This window comes from Cnephaeus nilssonii, assembly GCF_951640355.1.
Source record: "Cnephaeus nilssonii genome assembly, chromosome: 6".
Classification (NCBI taxonomy): Eukaryota; Metazoa; Chordata; class Mammalia; order Chiroptera; family Vespertilionidae; genus Cnephaeus; species Cnephaeus nilssonii.
In genome coordinates this window covers 64,940,114-64,961,102 of record NC_137077.1, presented here as the reverse complement: position 1 = coordinate 64,961,102, position 20,989 = coordinate 64,940,114, and the positions used below count along the sequence as shown (strand labels likewise).

At 46.8% G+C, this 20,989-nt stretch overlaps 1 protein-coding gene across 1 annotated transcript in view; it reads right to left on the bottom strand.

Annotated features, from left to right (window-relative positions):
• MYRFL (myelin regulatory factor like) overlaps positions 1-20,989 on the bottom strand; it is a 111,626-nt gene that overhangs the window by 29,380 nt on the left and 61,257 nt on the right. Inside the window, exons 11-13 of the mRNA XM_079775239.1 lie at positions 15,202-15,402; positions 8,453-8,561; positions 7,332-7,441 (exon numbers count right to left, since the gene is read on the bottom strand). Of these exons, the coding sequence (XP_079631365.1) occupies positions 7,332-7,441; positions 8,453-8,561; positions 15,202-15,402 (420 nt within the window). The remainder of the gene's footprint in view (positions 1-7,331; positions 7,442-8,452; positions 8,562-15,201; positions 15,403-20,989) is intronic.

The window sequence follows — 20,989 nt, the reverse complement described above, 5'->3', positions numbered from 1 at the left end:
TGCCTCACATGGAAAGAGCAACGGCTGCCTGTCCAGCTACTTGTCACTAACGATAACAAGCAGCTCTGATTCCTCCAACTCAAATTTGCTGGCACCAAGTGGGTCCACTAGGCCAGAAATAATTCATGTGCTTTCTTTCCTATTTAGGAGGAAATAAAAGTGGAGAGGGAATTTACTCATACCTTCCCAATTATAATGAAGGCCCGGACATTATGGATCCAGTGGAAAATTACCAAAAGTAACTTTCTAGGACGTGTTCTGGGGACTGACTCTTACTAAAATGCTCTGACTTCTGTCCTTTGTCATCATGGTGAAGCCAAGACAGAGTGGGCAAAAGTAGATTTATAGTTGTAAGTATGCGAAACAGTTTATTCTTATATAATTACTAGAGGCCCGATGCATGAAAATTTGTGCAAAATTAGGCCTTCCTTCCCCCGGCTGCCGGCACTGGCTTCCCTCCGGCACCTGGCACCCAGGACCCGGGACCCGGGCTGGCTTCCCTCCAGCCCCAGTTTCCTCAGGAAGGATGGCTAGAATGATGTCCAGAAGAAGTCTGGTCTAATTAGCATATTGCCCTTTTATTATTATAGATTTATTAATTACTTGTTTGTATTAAAACTATAAACCTATTTTCCCCATCCTTGTATAAATATGCTCAAAAATTAACCTATTTTCTGAAAATGTCCTTTTCTATGCAAATAAATGATCTTTGTGAGTTCATTTTAACCACAATGTGCACCCAGATGCCTGAGGGACTCTTTCTAAATACACACCCCCAGGTGCCACATAGAGGATTGTTTGTATTCATGAGATGGGCATAAGGCTGAGACATTTAGAAAAGCTTCCCCAACTGATGCCCATTATTGTTTAAAAACTATTTTATAATTGAACCTAATTTGATTACTCAACTCTGTCTCCTTATTATTGACAATTTTCTTTTTTTAAGATTTTTAAAATTGATTTTTAGAGACAGAGAAATGGAGAGGGAGAGATAGAAACATCAATGATGAGAGAGAACCATTGATTGGCTGCCTCCTGCACGGTCCCTACCCGAAATCCGGGCATGTGCTCTGACCAGGAATTACACCGGCAACCTTTCTGTGCATAGGAGGACACTCAACCAGCTGAGCCACACCGGCCAGGGCATCACTGACCGTTTTAAATGGGACCCACTACCTCAGCAGAAATGTAACTTTCCAGCTGTGATGCAAAAACGATGAAACTGGCTTGCCACCGAAATTGCTCATGAGACTTTGTGGGGGAAGTGGCAACTGCCTCAGATGGCACAAGAACCTTCTACCCGCCGGTTACCACTGGCTTTGGGGTGAGGGTGCATATGCACAGCGTGAGCACGTTTTCTGAAAGGACACAGAGGGCGGTGTGGAAAGGACACGTGCACGGGTAAACGACAGGGAGGCCTTTGTGAAATGAGAGCTGTTCCCTCGCTTAGAGCGGGTCCCTCATCTAAGCTTCATCTTTCACCATCGCCGCCTTCTCACTCTGTGCTCCAATCATCCTGAGCCCTTTGCCCTTCACAGAACGTGTTCTGGTCTGTCTCCTCTCTGAAACTCACACAGGCTTCTCCCTTCACCTGAAACACCTGCCCTCCCCCTGCTCCTCCCACCTGCCTTACCCTCAGTGTCATATTTACCTTTGCTACAAACACCCCGCGACTGGGCCCCACCTCGTGCCCACTGCCGACGCTCCAGCACGGAGCAGGAACTCGGAATACATTTGCTGACTAAATAGTTGAATATATTCTTACAAGGGCAGTTCATGCTAGGAGGCATTGAGAGGCCGTAGCATTGTTCTCTAATGAGATTGAAGAGAGTGACCACTTCCAGTTTATTTCTTTATCTGAGGTTTCTTTCAGAAAATAAGGAGACAAAGGTCCAAACCCCCGTGTTAGGAAACGCCCATGAAAATGCAGGTGAATTAAGCAAAGAAACACTAGTGTTTGAAGTTCCCAGTGCAGTGGGATAGTGGTTCATTTGTACTCAGCAAACTGGTTTCCGCTCTGGTTCGGTCCTTTCCCCTCTGGGAGGAGACCGGCTCAGGAGAGAGATAGATGCCCCTTCAGTCCCCCTCACTCGCTAGGAAGCCCTGGGACTCTGCAGAGCACAGCTGCAAGCTCCTGGGTCCCGTGCGGGTCTGAGGGTAAGTGAGCCCACAGCCCTGGGGAGCAGCCGGGCAGTGCCATCGATCGCCTGTCTTCAGGAACTACAGCTTGTCCTCGGTCAACGACACTGAGGAGGGGTGACTAAGCCTGGTGGCAAAGAACGCTGGGAGAAGTTGAAATAGGCTCTGATTTCTTCCCCCATGAGAGTCACAGACTGGAAAATCTCTCCTCTCGGCATCTGATGTTACACGGACTGGCGTTTTATAATCAGATCATGGGAATAAAACAGCCTGTAATTGAGCATTATGAAAATGATTGCCAAAGGGAGAACAACTGTCTTCAGCCAATGGGTGTGTCTGACGATTGTTTGGGCTTTGGATAAACTCGGCTTTAGATCTTTGTCCAGGAGTTTATTTTGTGGGTAGTTCTCCAGGCCCTGACATGGCCTTAAGAAAACAGAATCTCCAAACCAGAAGAGCAGGCTGCTGAGACGGTATGGGGTATGGCCGCTCAGCCCTCCCGCTGAATGTCTGCCAGGCCCCCGGAGGAGAGGTTTGCATATTCCTCTTGCAAAGAGGACACGTCCTGGGTTCATTTCCCTGGGTTTGTGTTTTGACCTCTGCTTTATAGGGGGAGAGCACAGCTTTATAAAACTGTTTAAAATGATGCTTCATTGTTGCCTTTTGTGTGCTATAGAATCCTTGCTTAATTTATCTCTGTTTGAGTGGAATTTTCTGTGGAAGGGCTTGAGTCCTGCCGCTGAGACGAGTTCCCAATGGAACTAGCACATGTCACAGTTTGTGGCAATTCTTCGCTTTCTTGTCTTCCCTGGGTGAGGTGTGAGCTCCTTTTGAGGGCAGTCACTGTGTCTTGTGACTCCCCAGGGCCAACTAAATACCTGGCACGTGTCGCTTAATATTCAATTAATGGACAGAATCAATAGTTCTTTATCACGCAGCTATGATGTGCTAACCATTTTTCTAGGTGCACAGGTAAAACAATTAGATGAGGCAGAAAGGGTCTCTCAGAGCACATTTTCTAGTGGGGAAACTGGCCAACAGCAAGTAAACCACAAGTAAATAATACAGTTTTAGGTTGTAATTAGCACTAGGAAGGAGGCCAACAAGGCACTGAAATAGGAGATAACTGTCCCTGTCTGAAGGCATTGCTACAGCTTTGGCCTATTAGTTTTATTTTTTAGAGCCCTGGGAAAGAATAAAGTGGCCTCAAGTGGAAAGTTACAGTCTCTTCCCGAGACTATATAAAACTGGGCCCAACAATCCACAGAAGGAGAAATCTCAGCAGCTAACATAGGAAAGAGATGCGCAGCTTTATTGTCAGAGAGAGGCAAATTAAAACAGTAAGATATCACTTTACCCCAATCAGATTGCAAAAGGTAGAAAGTCTGGTAATGTCAGGTGTTGAGTATGTAAGAGAAACAGTAAGCCTCGTGCACGGCTGTTATGAGTTAGAACTGACCAACTCTCTGGCAGTATTCCATAAGAGTAAGGCTATGTGTACCCTATGCCCCACTCCTGGAACAGGTCCCAGAGAAAACCTTCCACAGATTCACACGGGGGCCTGTGTGAGAACATTCATAGCTGCATAGTTGTGGTCAAGGGATCCACACTTGAGGAGGAGAAGGAAAAGACACAGGCCAAGGAATTCCATGCCTCAGCCTATGAGCAGAAGTTCATAACTCAAAGACATTTGAAACACATTCATAAAACAACACTAATAATATTTCAGAAAGCCCAGACATCTAAGGGTATATATGAAACACGTTAGAGTGGCTCCATGGCTGTGGAGGATTGGGTGAAAGAGGAGATGAGGATAAGGGGTGGGCTGGGGAGTGCAATAAAGTAAAAGAACAGTAAAATGAGGATTGTCGTACGTTAGCTCTAAAGCTTCAACAATAAAGACAGATCCTCTGGGTGGAGAATGAAAGGGATTTTGCACCTTGAGAGACACCACTCTTGTAGAAAGTTTCTTTACTCTTTAGCTCTCTGCTCAGTGTGAGTAGCTGGAAGGTACAGTGGTGCATGGAACAGCCGAGGCAGAGTCCCGTAGCCCACGTGCTTTGCAGGTGAAATCCAAGCAAGCTATGTCTACTCCCTGGGAGCAAGTGACGCTGACCTGGGTGTCAGGCTTCACAGATCGAGGGAAATTAGCATTGGTCAGAAAGGAACCGAATTATACTTAAAGACTTTACTTCTTTAAAGATGACTCAAAAATATTCTCTTTGAAAACTTTGGCATAAATTCAGCTATTTTGTGAAATTCCACGTCCTAGTCCACAAGCCTATCTGAGTGACAAAGCATTGCCACCACCTGCTGACACCATATTTAAATTGCAGTTTTAAGTGTCTGAACAATTACTTCCTTTCCCAACATTTTATTACAAAAACTAGAGGCCAGGGGCACGGATTTGTTCACTGGTGGGGTCCCTCGGCCTGGCCTGCGCCCTCTCGCAATCTGGGACCCCTCGGGGGATGTCGGACTGCGGTTTCGGCCTGAGCCCTGCAAGCCAGGCAGAGGGACCCCACCAGTGCACGAATCCTGTGCATTGAGCATCTGCCCCCTGGTGGTCAGTGTGCATCAAAGCTACCGGTCGAAGGATGGAACAGTCACGTAGGCTTTTATATACATAGATTATCCAGCATACAGAAAATTTTAAGAAAATGTAAATACTCATATACCCACCAGCAGCCAGAGGGAGCAACTTTTTCTAATTACTAAAAGGACACAACACACCCTCACAGTGGCCCTGAGTCTCACAAAGTGAACCTGAGTGAGGTGGAGACTTCAGATAAGGTGGTCAGGGGAGGTCCTGGTGCTGAGAAACAGCTGACGAGTCTTTAGGACAGAGACACATATCATCCCCAGCTTGTTTCTGCCTGGGCATGGTTTTCTCTTCAGGTGACAAATGAGCCCGGCTATCTGGAACAAGAATGCCTCCCCCTACTTCCCCAGGGTCTGCAATTGCCTTCTTAGGATTGAACTTGGGTTGTGGCCTCTCCTGGGGGAAGTGGGGAATGGCCCTGGGAACTCCTGTTGCTAATAATCCCAACTGTCCCCATTCAACTCAACTGGGAATGGGACAATACTGGGCCAGGGGGAGAACTAATTATTTTGCTGAATAATGGGAGTCGTAAGGCCCAGGGCAGACATTACCTACATTGAAAACACAGAAATCTCTTTCCTGCGTGTTGTAGGGAGGGTCACAGCCAGACTGATATAGCTGCTTCCAGAGGAGTAACCCCAAGAGCCCCCGCCTTGGCAGCCTAGTGGCACACTCCCAACGCTGTATCCTGAGACTGACAGCTGCGCTACGCTCTCTTCTCTCCGCCCAGGAAGCTTATGAAAATGAGAGAGTGAGGTGACTTTATTGTATGAATACCACTGGATCTAGTTTATATTTTAAGTAAATATAAAAGATTTAAGTAAATTATTTAAAAACTTCAGTGCTTACAAAAATAAATTTTCTCATGATACACCTCTCAAGTGAAGTGATAGTCCAGGTTTGAGAGAGACAAAAAAATTTCTTTTATTGAAGACGTGATCCTGGGAAGCAGGAGGGAGGAATCCAGCTTCTGGCACTCAGCCCTCGCAGCCCAGGCCTGAGCAGGCCATCCAGAGCCCATCATCTAAGTATTTGCTGTCTGAGAACTTGCAGACAGAAGACAATGGAAGGGCCTACCATGAAAATGCGCCTTCTACCTTGCTACTCCAACGCGGCCTGCTGACCAGCAAGGATGGTGAAAATGCCATCACCTGGAGGCTGGTGAGAAGTGCAGGACCTCAGGTCACACCCCAAATGCTGAATCAGAATCTGCATTTTGGTAAGATCCCCCATAGACTCTTATGTACTTTGAAATCATCTCGCTCAAACATCTCTCCCAATTACTATAAAATCTCCTGTCAGTCAGTCTCCCCTCCCAGCATCCTATCTAATAAAAGAGTAATATGCAAATTGACCATCACTCCAACACACAAGATGGCCATCCCCATGTGGTCAAAGATGGCTGCCCCCATATGGACACAAGATAGCAACCACAAGATGGCTGGCAGGGGAGGGAAGTTTGGGGGCAACCAGACCTGCAGGGGAGGACAGTGGGGGGGACCCAGGCCTACAGGGGAGGGCAGTTAGGGGTGACCAGGCCTGCAGGGGAGGGCAGTTAGGGGCAACCAGGCTGGCAAGGGAGGGCAGTTAGGGGTTACCAGGCCAGCAGGGGAGGACAGTCAGGGGCAATCAGGCCAGCAGGGGAGCAGTTAGGCGTCGATCAGGCTGGCATGGGAGTGGTTAGGGGGTGATCAGACTGGCAGGCAGAAGCGGTTAGGGGCAATCAGGCAGGCAGGCGAGCAGTTGGGAGCCAGCAGTCCTGGATTGTGAGAGGGGTCCCAGATTGGAGAGGGTGCAGGCTGGGCTGAGGGACACCCCTCCCCCCATGCACGAATTTTGTGCACCAGGCAGGCCTCAAGTCAAATATAATAATGCAACATAAAGCAAACCAGCAGCCGAGTGAATTGGCAAAGTTCACAAAAGATGCAGGATTGCACAGAACTAACAGACGTGATCAGCCAGGGGGAAAGGCAGTCTTGGACCCCAGAACAAGGGAAGAGGGGTGAATCCGCAAGCAGGGTCACAGTCCCTCAAAAGACAACGCTGTGAATATCTGAGAATGAAGACAGGCTCCTGGAGAAAATGATGAGGCTCATGAACATCTTTGTAAAAATGACCCACTTTATGACTGTGCTGGGGAAGTCAAACACATACAAATTTTGTTGAAAACTGAGCTAAAAAAAAAAAAATCAACACTTAACACTTCCTCCACTCTAAGGAGGAGCACATTGTTTTAATGATAACTTCAATGATATGTGAGATAAGTTAATTTGGGGAGTTTTAGTTTCATTTCTCAAGACAAAGTCTAATCCAAGTGTCACTCTCTCTTGTGATTTCAGTCCTTGTTTTAAGTGGACTTTCCCAGGGCCGGTTTTTCTTTTTGCCTATGGGACTTGGTTTGGGTGCCGATGACCGATGACCGGTGTGGGATAATTGACACCAACTTACTCCCCAGCTGGGGGAAGAATTCTTCCTACTCTCCTGTTTCCTGGGCGGATGTTTCGCACACTGTGATGTCACAGAAGGGGTGTCCCCCCCGCCCCCGCCCCGGGGTTATAGCTCTAGAGGCAGGTATCTATTCAGTGGTTACCTTGTCGACCATGAGGAAGTTCTCCAGCGTCTCTCCGTTTTCACAGGTGACATCACCAACCTCTCTCACGGCTCTGGGCAGGACCTCTCGCACCTCCTGGGCAATCATTCCTAGACACAAAACACTCCAACAGGTTGAGTCAGGAAAAGACCTTTCTGGAGAAAACCCTCCCAGGCCCACATCAGAAAGGAACGCTGACAGCCACAGGCCACAGGGGAAGTCTTGGCAAATAGATGCTTATCCCTTCTCAGCTTTTGCTTTGATCTACAAGCGTTTGAAGCAAAGAAGGAATTTTGAGCCAAGCACCACTATAGGATTAAGTGGGAGTGCCGTTTTTGTTACTTTTCTTTGAGACTCAGGGCCAAATGTTGGAAGGGGTGAGTAAATACCTTAAAATTTCTTCACATAGAAGCAAGGGTGGGGCATTATCTTGGTTTGGGAGGAGGAGGCAAGGGTTTGTTCGTTTGTTTTTGTTTTGTTTGTTTTCTTTTCCTGCAGAGGACTCTGCCTCCTAATCCGTTCTTTAGGATTCCGGATTGGAGTATAAACACCACTTTGGCCCTTCTCTAATCTAGACCTGTCTACTCTGCCATTTTCTCTCTCCATCCCAGGACTGCCATCTGCACCTCAACCCTCATCACATGAGCAAGAGGATGCCAGTGAAAAGAAACAACATATCTAGTATTGAAAATACTCCACCAATACTTTGGGGTGCAGGAATGGGGTGGGTATTGAATAAAGACAACAGGAATTTCTTTAAGCTTCCCTGTTCTAGTGATTATGGGTTTCACAGAGAAAGAATTAGACCAACAGGGTATTTTCAAATGCCATAGCACACAACCTCCAGGTAAAGAATTTGGAATTAAGCCCGGCCTATGTGGCTCAGTGGTTGAGCATCGACCTATGAGCCAGGAGGTCACGGATTGATTCCTGGTCAGGGCACGTGTCCTAGTTACGGGCTAGATCCCCAGTAGGGGGTGTGCAGGAGGCAGCCAATCAATGATTCACTTCACTGATGTTTCTATCTCTCTGAAATCAATAAAAATTATTTAAAAAATATTTTGGAATTAAAATTTTAATAGGAGACAATACAAAATTAAAAAGGGAACTTGTGTGTGTACCTGTTTGATGGGCAGTGTTTATTCCCATTGCAGATGCGAACTCAGGTTTGTAGTCATATTCAACAATCCTCATTTGGGCTATTCTTCTCAGCTGTTCATTTGTGTCAACCTGATTGAATTAAAGAAGAGCAGACTTCACCCACTTAGATATTTGCTATTCAAATCAATGCCCAGAGTGACTCAGAGAGATTAGGTATGTTGAAAATTTGATTGTTTTTTCCTGTTGCTCAAATTATTTTAAGAGAAATTTTTATTTTTCTCCTTAGAGAAGCCAAAGTTTCAGCTTCCATGTTAGTGACTTCTGTTCACCGATTTGTAAACTGAACCAGTTTTACTAGTATGTCTGAATTCTAGGACAAAAGCTCCCTCATTCACTGCTCCTGCCTTCTTCCCTCTGAGAGGCAAACCCTCCTTCTGAGAATGAGGTTGCTCACTTTGGAGAGAAACAATTGCTGAAGGATTGAGAAGTACCATTTCCAAATGAACACGCAGCATAAACACCAAACAAATACAGGTCAACTTTGTATTTATAAATTGAAAATGCAATGTTTAGTTCAAGTAACAAACTTTGAGGTATGAATATATCCTCTATCATTTGCTTTTGACGATTTTGCTGGAGAAAATTTCTTCAGGGGGCAGATTGCAAATCCAGGTTGCCCACCCGCTGGACCCTCCTGACCCAGACTTCCCTCATGGAGATGGCTCCTCCCCAGACCTGCCTGTCAGTGCCGGTGTTTTCTGAGCTCACTGATCTTGCAGGTTGTTAAAGGCATTCCGAACGGTCACTGCAAATTCCTCAAAAACATTGCACTGGGTCCCAGCAAAATGATACCAATAAAGACAGTGGAGATCATTTTTCCTAAAGCTAAATGTGTTTAATTCAAAGCATTCCCCTTTGAGGGTTTTTGTTTAATGAATTGATGGCATAACAAGATTGTTTTTTATTGACCTTGTTCAACAAGTAAAAAGTTGGCGGCCCTATGTGGGTCCCCTAAATTTTCTTTTAGAATATAGCTGGATTGTGAAACCAGTGGTCTCTTCACAATTAAAATTATACTGTCTCGACATTCATCCATGTGTTGGAGCAACCAAAATGCTTTGTTGTTGCTGCTACTGTTTTAAGAAAACCCTGTCATAACCCTCAGCTCCTCTGGACCCACTGTGCCTCCAATCTCATTAAAGTCTCTTCCCTAGTGGGCTGATTGGGAAAGCCTGTGGCTCGGCAGCTAACTAGCTAAATGGACAAGCTTTACTTCAGGTATTTGTCAGGGAGTATAATTTTGAGCTCACTGTTGTTCTTAGGGAAAACTTGATTCAATGCGTTCATTCATTGTTTTATTCGACTAACATTTACCAATCATCTTCAACACACCATGCACTGCACTAAGTGCTGGGACTTCAAAACTGATGGCCTTTTCGCCCGAAACTAATCCAAAATAATATTGAATGTAAACTGTAATTAAAAAATAAAATTTAAAAAATTTTACGAGTTTGTGGTCTACACAGGAAGGCAGACTCATCAATATGGATTATGTTACAACTGGAGGCCTGATGCACGAAATTTGTGTAAGGGCCTTGGTCCCAGCCCCCACCCGCCGCCACCGCAGCCCGGGGCCTCTGCCGCCTCTGCCGCCTCTGCCGAGCCCCCCGCCAGCTGTGGCTTTGCCTGGAAGGAAGGACTTCAGGTCTGATTACCATATTACGCTTTTATTTTAGATGTGGGATTCAGGGTGGTGATGGAATTGTGAATGGAGAATCATGGCCGCTCCAAGCAAGTATCTAAGAAGTCTCAGGGGAGCTAAGGAGGGCTTCCTCCAGATGGCGAAGCCCAACCGAGACCTTGGTTCCTTTCAGTTCTCAGCTTTCAGTGTTCTGCTCCTTTCACTTCAGGACCTTTGCTCATAGCATTTTCCATGCCTCCACAGCAACTGCTCCCCTTCCCACCTCAGGGTACACATCCCTTCACCAGAGAGGCAGTTTTTGACCCCCAAGACTAGGAAGGGTCCCGCTGCTGATGTGCTAACGGCACCTGCCCTCTCCCTTGGTAGCACTAATCGAGTTACCACCAGACAGGTGGTTGTGTCACCCTTATTATCCGTCTTCTCGCTGGGCTACACTCCTGAGGGTGAGGACAGATGAGGCCATGGCTTTCTGTTCATCACCAAATCACCAGTTTCCAGGTAGTAGGCACTCAACTAATACTTGTTTAATAAATTAACTTTAAGATAGGCGTTAGTTGTGGGGAAATGTAGATAAGGGGAGAACTAGAAAGGGGATGCCTAAGACAGGGGTGCTGGAAGGAAGAACACCGTGAGCCAAGTCCCAAGGCAGCAGATCCCCCAAGTGATGCCTGCACAGCCGAGGCAGCGTTTGACATGACCAGACCCTAAAGATAAGGTCAGAGCAGGGAGGGCCGTGCAGACCACGCTGGGAAGGAGCAGTCACAATCTCATACATCCGTCCCTGGGAGCTCCCGCATTCATTCTGCAAGTATTTAATGAGTAGTGACTATGTGCCAGATGCTATTCCAGGCCCTGGAAGTTAAATGAGTGTTTCTTATCTGAAGTTCAAATGTTGATAAAAGCTCTGTTCCTCAGGGCAAGGCCAACGTCTTGTTCATTTCAGGAACTGCACGGTGCCCAGCAAAGTGTCTGATGTAATCAGCACCCAGAGCTTCGTTGCCGAAGAGAAGGAATGAGAGAATAGAGGTAGTGTGACGGCAGAGAAAACCTGACACTAACAGAATTGAAGATGGGGATCAATCAGGAGCCAGCCTGGCCCGGCCCTGTGCTAGCCAGGCCCTCCCCAGTTCCCCACTCCCCAACCCTTGGGAGTCCCGTGCTTGCTTTGCCCACTTTTTATTATCCCCGGGGTTTGTGCAAGAGTCCCCACCGGAGACCACCTTCCCTCAGGCTGTCCAGGCCATGTAAAGGGTAAAAGACCCTGCTGCCTAAGTTGGATCCTTGGATGTGTTTTTCCCAAAGACATATTGCTACACGTAGCGATCAGGTATCAGACAGATTTTTGCCCAAAGAAAATTTTGAGGGTTGGCTTGGGGATCTAAAGACCTATAACAATGTTTCCCTAAGAAAATGCTCTTCTGGTTTCTGGCTCAGGCTTCCTTTCCAAAGCTAAATATAAACGGCCTGGGTTGCATGCTCCCTAGCTGTGCACTGGCTAGGGAGACCCCTGGAGGCAGGGGCTGTGCCCTGCTGGAATCCTCCTCCAGGAACCGTCCACAGACCAGCACTTCACGCCACACCTTGCTCATCACGTGTGTTGAGCAAGAAGGTAGAAACTGAATTACAGTGTCTGATTTGATCTTGTCCAAAGCAGTTTTGGAAAGTTTTGACCTCGAATGCAAATGGCCATCACTGTCATGCTGCCTCATGCCCAAGGTTTCTATGTCATTAAGCCGGGAACCGCACCACGGAGAAGACATCTCAGCCTGTGGGAGGCCAGGGGGTTCAGGGAAAGTGATCTCACTGCCAGGCACTGGCCCTGGCCCTCAGCCAGGACCAGCAGTGTCATCAGACAAGGCTCACCCAGAGCTCAGGAACCACGGCATTTGCCTGTGGCCTGAGGGGAGACTGCCTGTTTACCTTCCTCCAGCTCTTCACTCGGTTCTCTTTAACCAGCTAACTGCCGGTGCGGTGGAGAGAAAAACATTTTGAGCATTTCATCTTCATTGATTTTTTTTTTCCTGGCTTTTATTTTTGGGTCTTTTGCTCCCTGTTTCCCGCCTTCACTGCAGAATTTGACAGATGTATCCAACTTTCAACTTCCTCTTTTTTTTTTTTTGCATTGACTTTGAAGTTCTTCATGCCCTTTGATTTTCAGCACACCCTTTCCACCCTAATTTTGTTCCGTTTCCAAGCCTCGCTTGCTTGCCAAGTCTGTAATCACATCGGTAAGCACAATGCCACTGTCCAGGTGAGTTAAACTGCTCCTCTTAGACCCGTGGTCGGCAAACTGCGGCTCGCGAGCCACATGCGGCTCTTTGGCCCCTTGAGTGTGGCTCTTCCACAAAATACCACGGCCTGGGCAAGTCTATTTTGAAGAAGTGGCGTTAGAAGAAGTTTAAGTTTAAAAAATTTGGCTCTCAAAAGAAATTTCAATCGTTGTACTGTTGATATTTGGCTCTGTTGACTAATGAGTTTGCCGACCACTGTCTTAGACCAACCTCCTTTTCCCGGTGCTTCGGTGCCACGGGCTTCAATCACATCTGCTCCAGCTTCTCCGTGCCGTGGCTCCGCATCCAGGTGAGCCCCAGAGGTCTCCTCCACCAGGACTCTGCAGAGAGCTCCTGTGCTTTCCATCTGCACGCAGCCTACGCTGCCTGGAGTGAGGAGGCCTGGGGCAAGGCAGCAGCCTATATTCATTTTCCCTGTCCCAGTGCTCGGTAACATGTTTTGCCAGAGCTCATCCAGTTGCCATGCAACCTGAAAGAATAAAGGATGCATGCTCCCAGTGTGCATGCAACCAGATCAACCCAGGATCCCTTCCCAGCGCATCTGGAAAAACAGTCAGGGAGAGGTGAAGATGAAGCCCACGCATGTGTCAGTACCATCATCAACATTACCACTCCCTCTCTCATCTGTAATAAGTAGCCGATTGAACAGACAAGATTTCCAGAAACATGTATTTTGTAAATGTGGGTAGACCTATTAAGAACAAATGCATTATTATGAAATAATTTAATAAATAAATGACATACAATTTGCACCTTTAAAAAAATTTTTTAAGCCCATGGGTAAAATGAAGATAAGCATTTCCTGCCAGCTGGCGTGGCTCAGTGGTTGAGCATCGATCCATGAACCAGGAGGTCACGGCTCGATCCCCAGTGTGGGGCATGCAGGAGGCAGCCGAGAATCAATGATTCCCTGTCATCACTGATGTTTCTATCTCGCTCTCTCCCCACCCCTTCCTCTCTGAAATCAATAAAAAATATATTTAAAAGAAAAAAAAAAGAAGCATTTTTTGTTCACAGAAGAATAAACAGAGGCATGGAATGTCTCTGGGCCACATTTCCTGGGCCAGTGGGTGCCAGGATCGGGACTAAATGTCTCGCCTTCCCCCGGAGACTGGGCTAGGCCCCTCTGTGTTCCGTCATGCCGCTGCCAGCGGGAAGGGGAAACAGGAATGTCCCACTTGGAGCAAGGCTGGGGCGGCATTTCGCTCTGTGGAGAAGGTTCCTAGAAGGAATTTGAGAAGCTCTAGGGAAGTTTGCTATTTTAAGACAATAAGTTTTCTTCAAACCAAGGAGCGCGCTTTCGAGATGTTAGGTAACTAAAGTTCCGGGGATGGCCTGGCGGCAGCAGCAGGGGTCGTGGGGGACTTCCCCCAACTGTCACCTTCCCTTTCCATTTAGATAAGACCTGGCGGGGAATTGTATAGCCAATTGCAAGGACAAGCGTGAGTTGGTGTGATCTGAAACACAGACAGTTTTCTCTCCCTAAAAGGCAAGGGCACGCTATCTGGGGCTGGGATCTGACAATGTCTGTGAGAACTTTCTAGCCCTAGGAGTTCCCATCCGGCTAGTAGGTCACGGCTCTTCTAACAGCAGCCGCAGCTCCACAATCAGCCCGCAAGTCTACAGTTCCAGCCGTCCTCTGGCATCCCCTCGGCCAGAAGGACATTCCTTGGCTGGGTTAGAAAACCCAGCGCAGATTCGCACGGGGAAAGGAATGCAGTCTGGAAGAATGGCCAGTGATTTACAGATTAAAGTCTCCTGTTAACTGGAGAAGAGTACGGGTAGGAGACTTAAAAACGCCATTCTGCCACTGCCTCAGAAACGCTTACAGGAGACGCAGTGTCCGTGAGAAGGTGGGGAAGTGGTTGAGGCAGTGATTGGGACACAGAATTAAACGGTGGAAGGTCTGGAAGCAGGAGTAACCTGGCATCTTCCTCCTAATCCCTGAGGTCTGTGGAGCAGCTGTGATTTCCCCCAAACGACTCAGTGCTTATCTCAATGGGGTGAAAACATACAAAGGACTCAGCGGGGCCAGGCAGAGAGACACCGATTCCACCTCACAGACGAAGACACTGAGCTTCCGCGAGGCTAAGGGGCTGTCCGGGGTCACGCTGCTGGGTGAGCCCAAAGTGGGGGAGCAGCCTCCTGACTTCTAGGCCTGATTCCCGACTTCCACACGGCGGCTGCCTCTCCACCGAGGGAGACAGTCTTGACCCGGCTCTTGCACATCCCTGTCTTAGTCTTGCCCTTTCCAGTTCACCCAGACCCGGCCCTGAGGGCTGAGCAGGGGGCGCTCCCTGGCTGCCCCTCGGAGGAAGCTGAGGAGTGGGGCAGACTGGCCAGCAGGGCCGGTGCCGGGGCTCCGGGAGGAGGAACCCGGAGCGTCCAGGAGACGTATGGGCAGGAACTGGCCTGAGACAGTGCTCGGAGGGTACACAGGGAGGTGGAGATCTGGAGGTGGGAAGGAAAGGGCAGTTGACGATGCGTGGAAGGAAGGGCCAGGGCTGTGGGAAATAACCCGGAGACCTGCTGCGGGGGCAGCCAGCGCGATGCTGTCATCGGCCCCTGCTCCTGTCCGGTGAGGCCATCCTCTGGGGCAGGACTGCTTTGCAATCCCAGCAGGGATGCCCACCGGCCGCGGCACTCGTCCTTGTTAAGCAGTCGCACAGCACAGGCGACCTGTAGAGATGCCCCCTGCGAGGCGTGTCAGAGGCCAGGAGCACCCGGCTCACCTGACTCAGGTGTCAGAGGTGCCCAAGGCCGGCCCCGTGCTCACCTCCTGGATATTCTGCTTGGCCCGGCTGTCAGAGGGATGCATAACTGTCCCCATCACTTTCATGTTGCCACAGACAACCAGGGCTTCGTCCGGTGCATCTGTGTTTATTCCCACTCGACCGTGGCAGACAACAGATTCTGGAACTTGTCCTCGCTGCCATAATGCATCACTGTCATTTTCAAATTGCCCAGGGTTAGAGGCCTGGAAAACATACATAAATATGTTACCATTAAAGTCACAGTAGCAGGAATAGACGATCAGTTTATTCCTCAGAGCAAAGGAAAACAATGCGTCTAAGTCTTTCATCTGAGACTCATATGCTGGATGGGACATTTTGACATATCCCTATAGCTGTGGCCCCAGGAGAGCCAGGGGCCCCCTAACTACTCTGCCCCCCATGAGCAGGAGCTCAGTTGGCCATGGTTTGGAACATCCAGTCTCTATCGCATGCATCTGGAATTGACGATGTGTCAATTGTACTGGGAGAAAGATGAAGAAAAAAACTCACAAAGACTGTCTTTTCAAGGATAATAATAATGACCTTAAAACCAGAACATTACATCAGAAAATATTACAAGGTTATTAAAAATCTCAGATAAATAAAAAAAAAACCTTGAATTTAGCTAGCCCTTTTATAGTTTTAAAGCACTTTCATATTTATGATTTCATATGCAATTGACTAGCTAATGACAATACGAATATATTTAATACACCTCAACTATCCCCTAAACACAAATAATACCGAAGGAAGAATAATAGCTACATTTGTCGTGTAAATCCACACCCCAATTCTATGAGACATGTACCATTATCCTCATTTTACTGATACTGGGACTCTGAGAGGATTAAAAAAAATGCCTAAGGCCACAAAGCTAACAAGTTCCAGAGCTGGACTTATACTTCCTTTGATTGTTAAATAATGACTTTAACTTGGCCTTTTTATGCTGTTGCCCAGAAGTAGTAGCCCTGGTTGAATGTGGTCTTCACAGAAAATCCAAGTGAAACTTTAGACAAAGTTCTGTTCTTCGTTGAAGAATTTCCCAATGTATTGCCTTCCCCCCTTGCCCAGTTCCCTGCAGCCACTGAATATATTTCCAAACATCTTTAAGTAGAGATCTCTGAATCCGTCAAAATCTTCACAACGAAATTTATTTGCTTTTGAAATTATGACCTATCCTTCTAAATCTGACTTTTGTGTGTTTGAGGCAGGTTGTCAGGAATTCAGACAAAACAGTAGGGACCCTGATCATCAATCAGCACAAATGCAAAGTCTTCACTTTGTGCCTTTCTGGCGGTCTATGGGAGACATTGTGAAGTCAGCACTTGAGCATGCGCAGATTATTTCTGAAGAATACCCGAGAAACCAAAAACAATGGTTTCTTCAAGGATGGGGGCTGGGAGACGTAGAGACTGGGGTGGAGGGAGATTTGCTGTTCACTACGTGCTTTCAGTATGATTTGAATGCTTTTACCATATGCACGTGTTTCCAATTTAAAAATAAATAATTGCAAGAAACCACAAGGTGTAGTGCTTTGTTTGGGGTCAGATAAAGAACTTTTAGGTGTCTTCAACTTCCTGTTTCATCTTACCTGACTAACCCCTGACTCAACCGTTGACACTTGATAGACAACAGCAGTGAAAGAATACAAAGTAGCAATGTTGAAGATTATTTTGTGTGAATTCACTTGAACAAAGAGCTTTTCTGCAAAATCCCTAGAGCCCCCTTGGCTGTGAATGGCAAATTGGCTTTGACTCAAATCCTTTTAGAGCAAGCAATCGACTAAATCCAAAGGTATCCCACACAAAATGTTGATGTGTTTTTGCTCTACTCAGAACATAATGAGCCAGCCACTTCAAGGAAACAGAATAGAACAGTGATGGATTTTTGTTTTCTTAATGAGCTTTGGGATAATTATTGTCATGTTGGTAACTGTTACTGGAACAGCAGATATAGTAGGTTTAATTTTTTGGGACTATTACAACAATCTCACTTGGCTTTCATTGGATGGAGACTCAAACCCCTAAAATATGTTCAGATTATTTTGGGAAGGGCCAGAGAGAACCATCAATTGAACTGGTGACCTCTTGGTTCATGAGTCAATGCTCAACCACTGAGTCACACCAGCTCGACTTACATGTTCGAAATATAGAACCTTAAGGAGGAGTCCTCATCCCTAATGGAAATTTATATATAAAAAAGGCTAATATGCAAAGTGTCCCCTTGGGAGTTTGACCAGGAGAATGGGAGTTTGATCGCTTGCTATGACGTATGCTAACCATCAGGGGGCAGCATGGAACATGGTGGGCAACCAGCAGTGGAGGCAGGGCACAGAGGGAGCGAGGGAGGGGGAAGGCAGGGAGGTGGGGAGGCGGGAACCTGATCGGCCCTGATCGGCCCTGATCGCCAGCCAGGCCTAGGGACCCTACCCGTGCACGAATTTCATGCACCAGGCCTCTAGTGTTATTATAAAGTCTGTGAACTTGTTTTCTGGCAGCCAGAATCTTAATGTGTCAAAGCAAACTATAATGAAATCATAGAAAAATGTGCTGTAATTATGAAGCTATATTCACAGGTGGCTTAGTAGTAGATGATTGTATCAAATACCAAAATGAATTAAAGTTTCTAAAATGCTGTCATTATTTATCCCACAGCCTCATATATTTAGGAAAGAACTGAACGTTTAGTGTGTTATGACACAAACTGGCTGTGTGACCTTGGGGCAGTTATTTAACCTCTCTGTACCAGGTTTCTCCTCTGAAGAATAAAGATAATAATGTCTTTTTAAAAAAATTTAAAATCTTCACCCAAGGACGTGCTCAGAGAGAGAAAGGATGAGAGAGAGGGAGAGAAGGAGAGAAACATCGATTGGTTGCCTTCCATATGCTCCCTGATTGGGGATCAAACCTACAACTCAGGCTTATACCCTGACCAGGAATGAAACCAGCAACCCTTTGGTACACAGATAACGCTCATCCAACTGAGCCACTCTGGCCAGGCAATGATGTCTTCTTTAGCTATCTCACAGGGTTGTGTTGTGAACATTTATTGAAATCATGTATACACAAACACTGCACAAATAAGGGTAAACAGTCTCGAATTTCTCCTCAACACACTCTTCTGTGGATAGCAACCACTATCCAACATATAATTGATTAATCTGCTGTCCTCAGCCACAGACCTGCGGAGTTGCATATTGAGGGCAAGGGAGGAAAATTCCACATACAAAGAATACCATGTATATGGTGCCCCCTGCGGGTGCTTGGAATAGGAAACAGCAATTAATGGCAATTGGAGGCTTGCTTTAAGGTTGGAATGGAAAGTTGGAATTTCTCTGCTTTACCATTGTTTGGGCTTCTAAAGCCATAGCTGAAGAGCATAATAGGAGCACTTGAGCTCAGGAAGGCAACTCATAAGAAAGCAATATTTGTATCTTTTGAAAGGGCTATGGAAAATGGGTCCCAAAATGCTCTCTACTCATGCTACTCCAAGTGTGGTCCCCAGGCCGGCAGGGGAAAGAAATGCATATTCTTGGGCATCGCCAACCTATTGAATCAAAAACTGAGGGGATGGGACCCAGGTGTCTGCCACATCTTTGAAAGACAGACATAAGCAGTCATCCCTCCAGCCAGCTACACATCAGTGAAGCAGGTCGAACGGTGCTTTTTAGAAGAAATGTGGAACCGAAGGAAAGCCTCGTCACTTACAAGGAGACTCTGAAGGAACTCCACTGGGGAATGCTCCCAAGACAGGCATCTGGGAAATAACTCTGTTCTTTGGAGCAGACCTTAATTTTCATTAAACTGGTCAATTTACACTCTGGGGTCATAATCTATTTCTAAAGCTGTTTTGATTGACAACCCAGAAGACCAATGACTGAGTCAGTATAGTTTGGGTGTCATCTCACCATTCTCTCTCCAAGGAGAATTCTGACAAGTTTGGTTCCCTGAACCCTCCTGGAGGCCCAAACTCTCACCTATCCCGACCCTCTTACAGCCCCCCTTACATGAATCTCTGCTATTGGGAGGAATGATACTTAGGCCCCCAAATGAATCTGAATTTGCTAAATGCAATTCCCAGTTCTCCATTTAATGTGGTCAGGTCTTGTAACATCTTTGATTGTCAAATTTTTCTTCCTTCATCCTGGAGCTCAAATGAACAGAGCCAGGTCACAGCCTAAGAGGGCACATTTGGCTTTTTTGTAGAATGCAGGCTGGTCTGCTCTCTGCCCAACTCGTGATGCATATACCTGTATGGAGCCTTCTAGAATCTCAGTGGCAGGACGTGTGTCCTGTGGACATTTCTAATACTCACTGATTCAGAAAATATCGCCATTTCTGAAATTGTTTTTCTCTTGGTTGGCATAAACATTACACAAATAGATCCAAAAGTCTACATTCATTTTCACTTCTGCATTTTGGGGTTAGAATGGACAAAAATATCAATAAGATATTTCTATTTTGGGATGGGGGAGGTTTTGTGTTATTACCATTATTCGTCTCATGTTTGTTGGGGTAACCCTTGTTTTACTCAGCACACTTATAGAATAGGTTGCTCTCTTTAACCAAAAATTATGGCTAAAAGAAAGCAATCAAATTTGGAGTGTAATCATATCTTTTCTTCTATTTTGTTCATATTATTCATGGCAATCATTTTTAAAAATATTTTTATTGATTTCAGAGAGGAAGGGGAAGAGAGAGATAAAAATATCAATGATGAGAATCATTGATCGGCTGCCTCCTGCACACCCCCTACTGGATATTGAGCCTCCTGCATGCCCCCTGTTCTCTGAGCAGGAATGGAACCATGACCTTCTGGTTCATAAGTCGATGCTCAACCACTGGGCCACCCAGGCCAGGCTAGTGTAATCATTTTTTTTTTAATTCAGTGAATGACTTGACACCCATATCCTGAGTAGATAGTCAATGTTTTTTAGTATTCATACAGAATGTGAATTTCAAAAAGTTTTCAACTTTTTAAAGTCATCCTTATGAGTTAAACTATCATGTTGCTTTGGATCTGAGGAGGCACCAGTTAGCAGGGTTTGGGTAACAGCACGCTGGACAGAGGAGTTCCGTCTCTGATTGCCGCCGTGCGGACTTGCGCAGCAGCCAGTAGACAGCTTTCCAGGAGCTGCCAGCAGGGCACGGAGGAGCCTCGACACCAGGTCCATTTTTCAGGACTGCCAGATTCCAACGTGAGCTCTACGGCTCAGAGCAGCACTTTCATGGTATCTAATCTCTGCTGCCTCTCAATTTATTCCTCCCTATGAGAAATCAGGAACAATAAACAGCCTAGTTTCCAGACTTTGTTTCAAATCAGACTTGTTATCGCTGCAAAGCAAGCCCAGATACATCACGTGAGGGGTCGCGGACCACCCTGAAGGCTGCGGAGGGAGCACAGGAACCTCGGCCCTCGGCTCAGGAGCAGGCGGAGGGCCTCGCCTGCCTTCCCCGGGAGGAGCCTCCCTGGACACCTAGCCCGGGGCGCGCACACAGGTGGGCGCACAGCCCAGCCTCACCTTGGGACCTCTGAACACATTCCCCTCATGACTCCACCTCCATGAAGACTCTGAGATTCAGTTTAAGGACTTCTACTAAAAGGTGGCTTATTAATTTTAATTGACTAACAGGATTACACAGAGGGCCCTTTGTTTTTTTTAGAATAGCTCAAGGCGAGCAAGGAGAGACTCAGTTCCCCAAGTGGGCAGAACTTGTCCCCAGATCTAAGGCTAACAACCGCCCATGTGGGCGTGTCCGTGGTGAACATTTTTCCTGGTTGGAGTTCTCC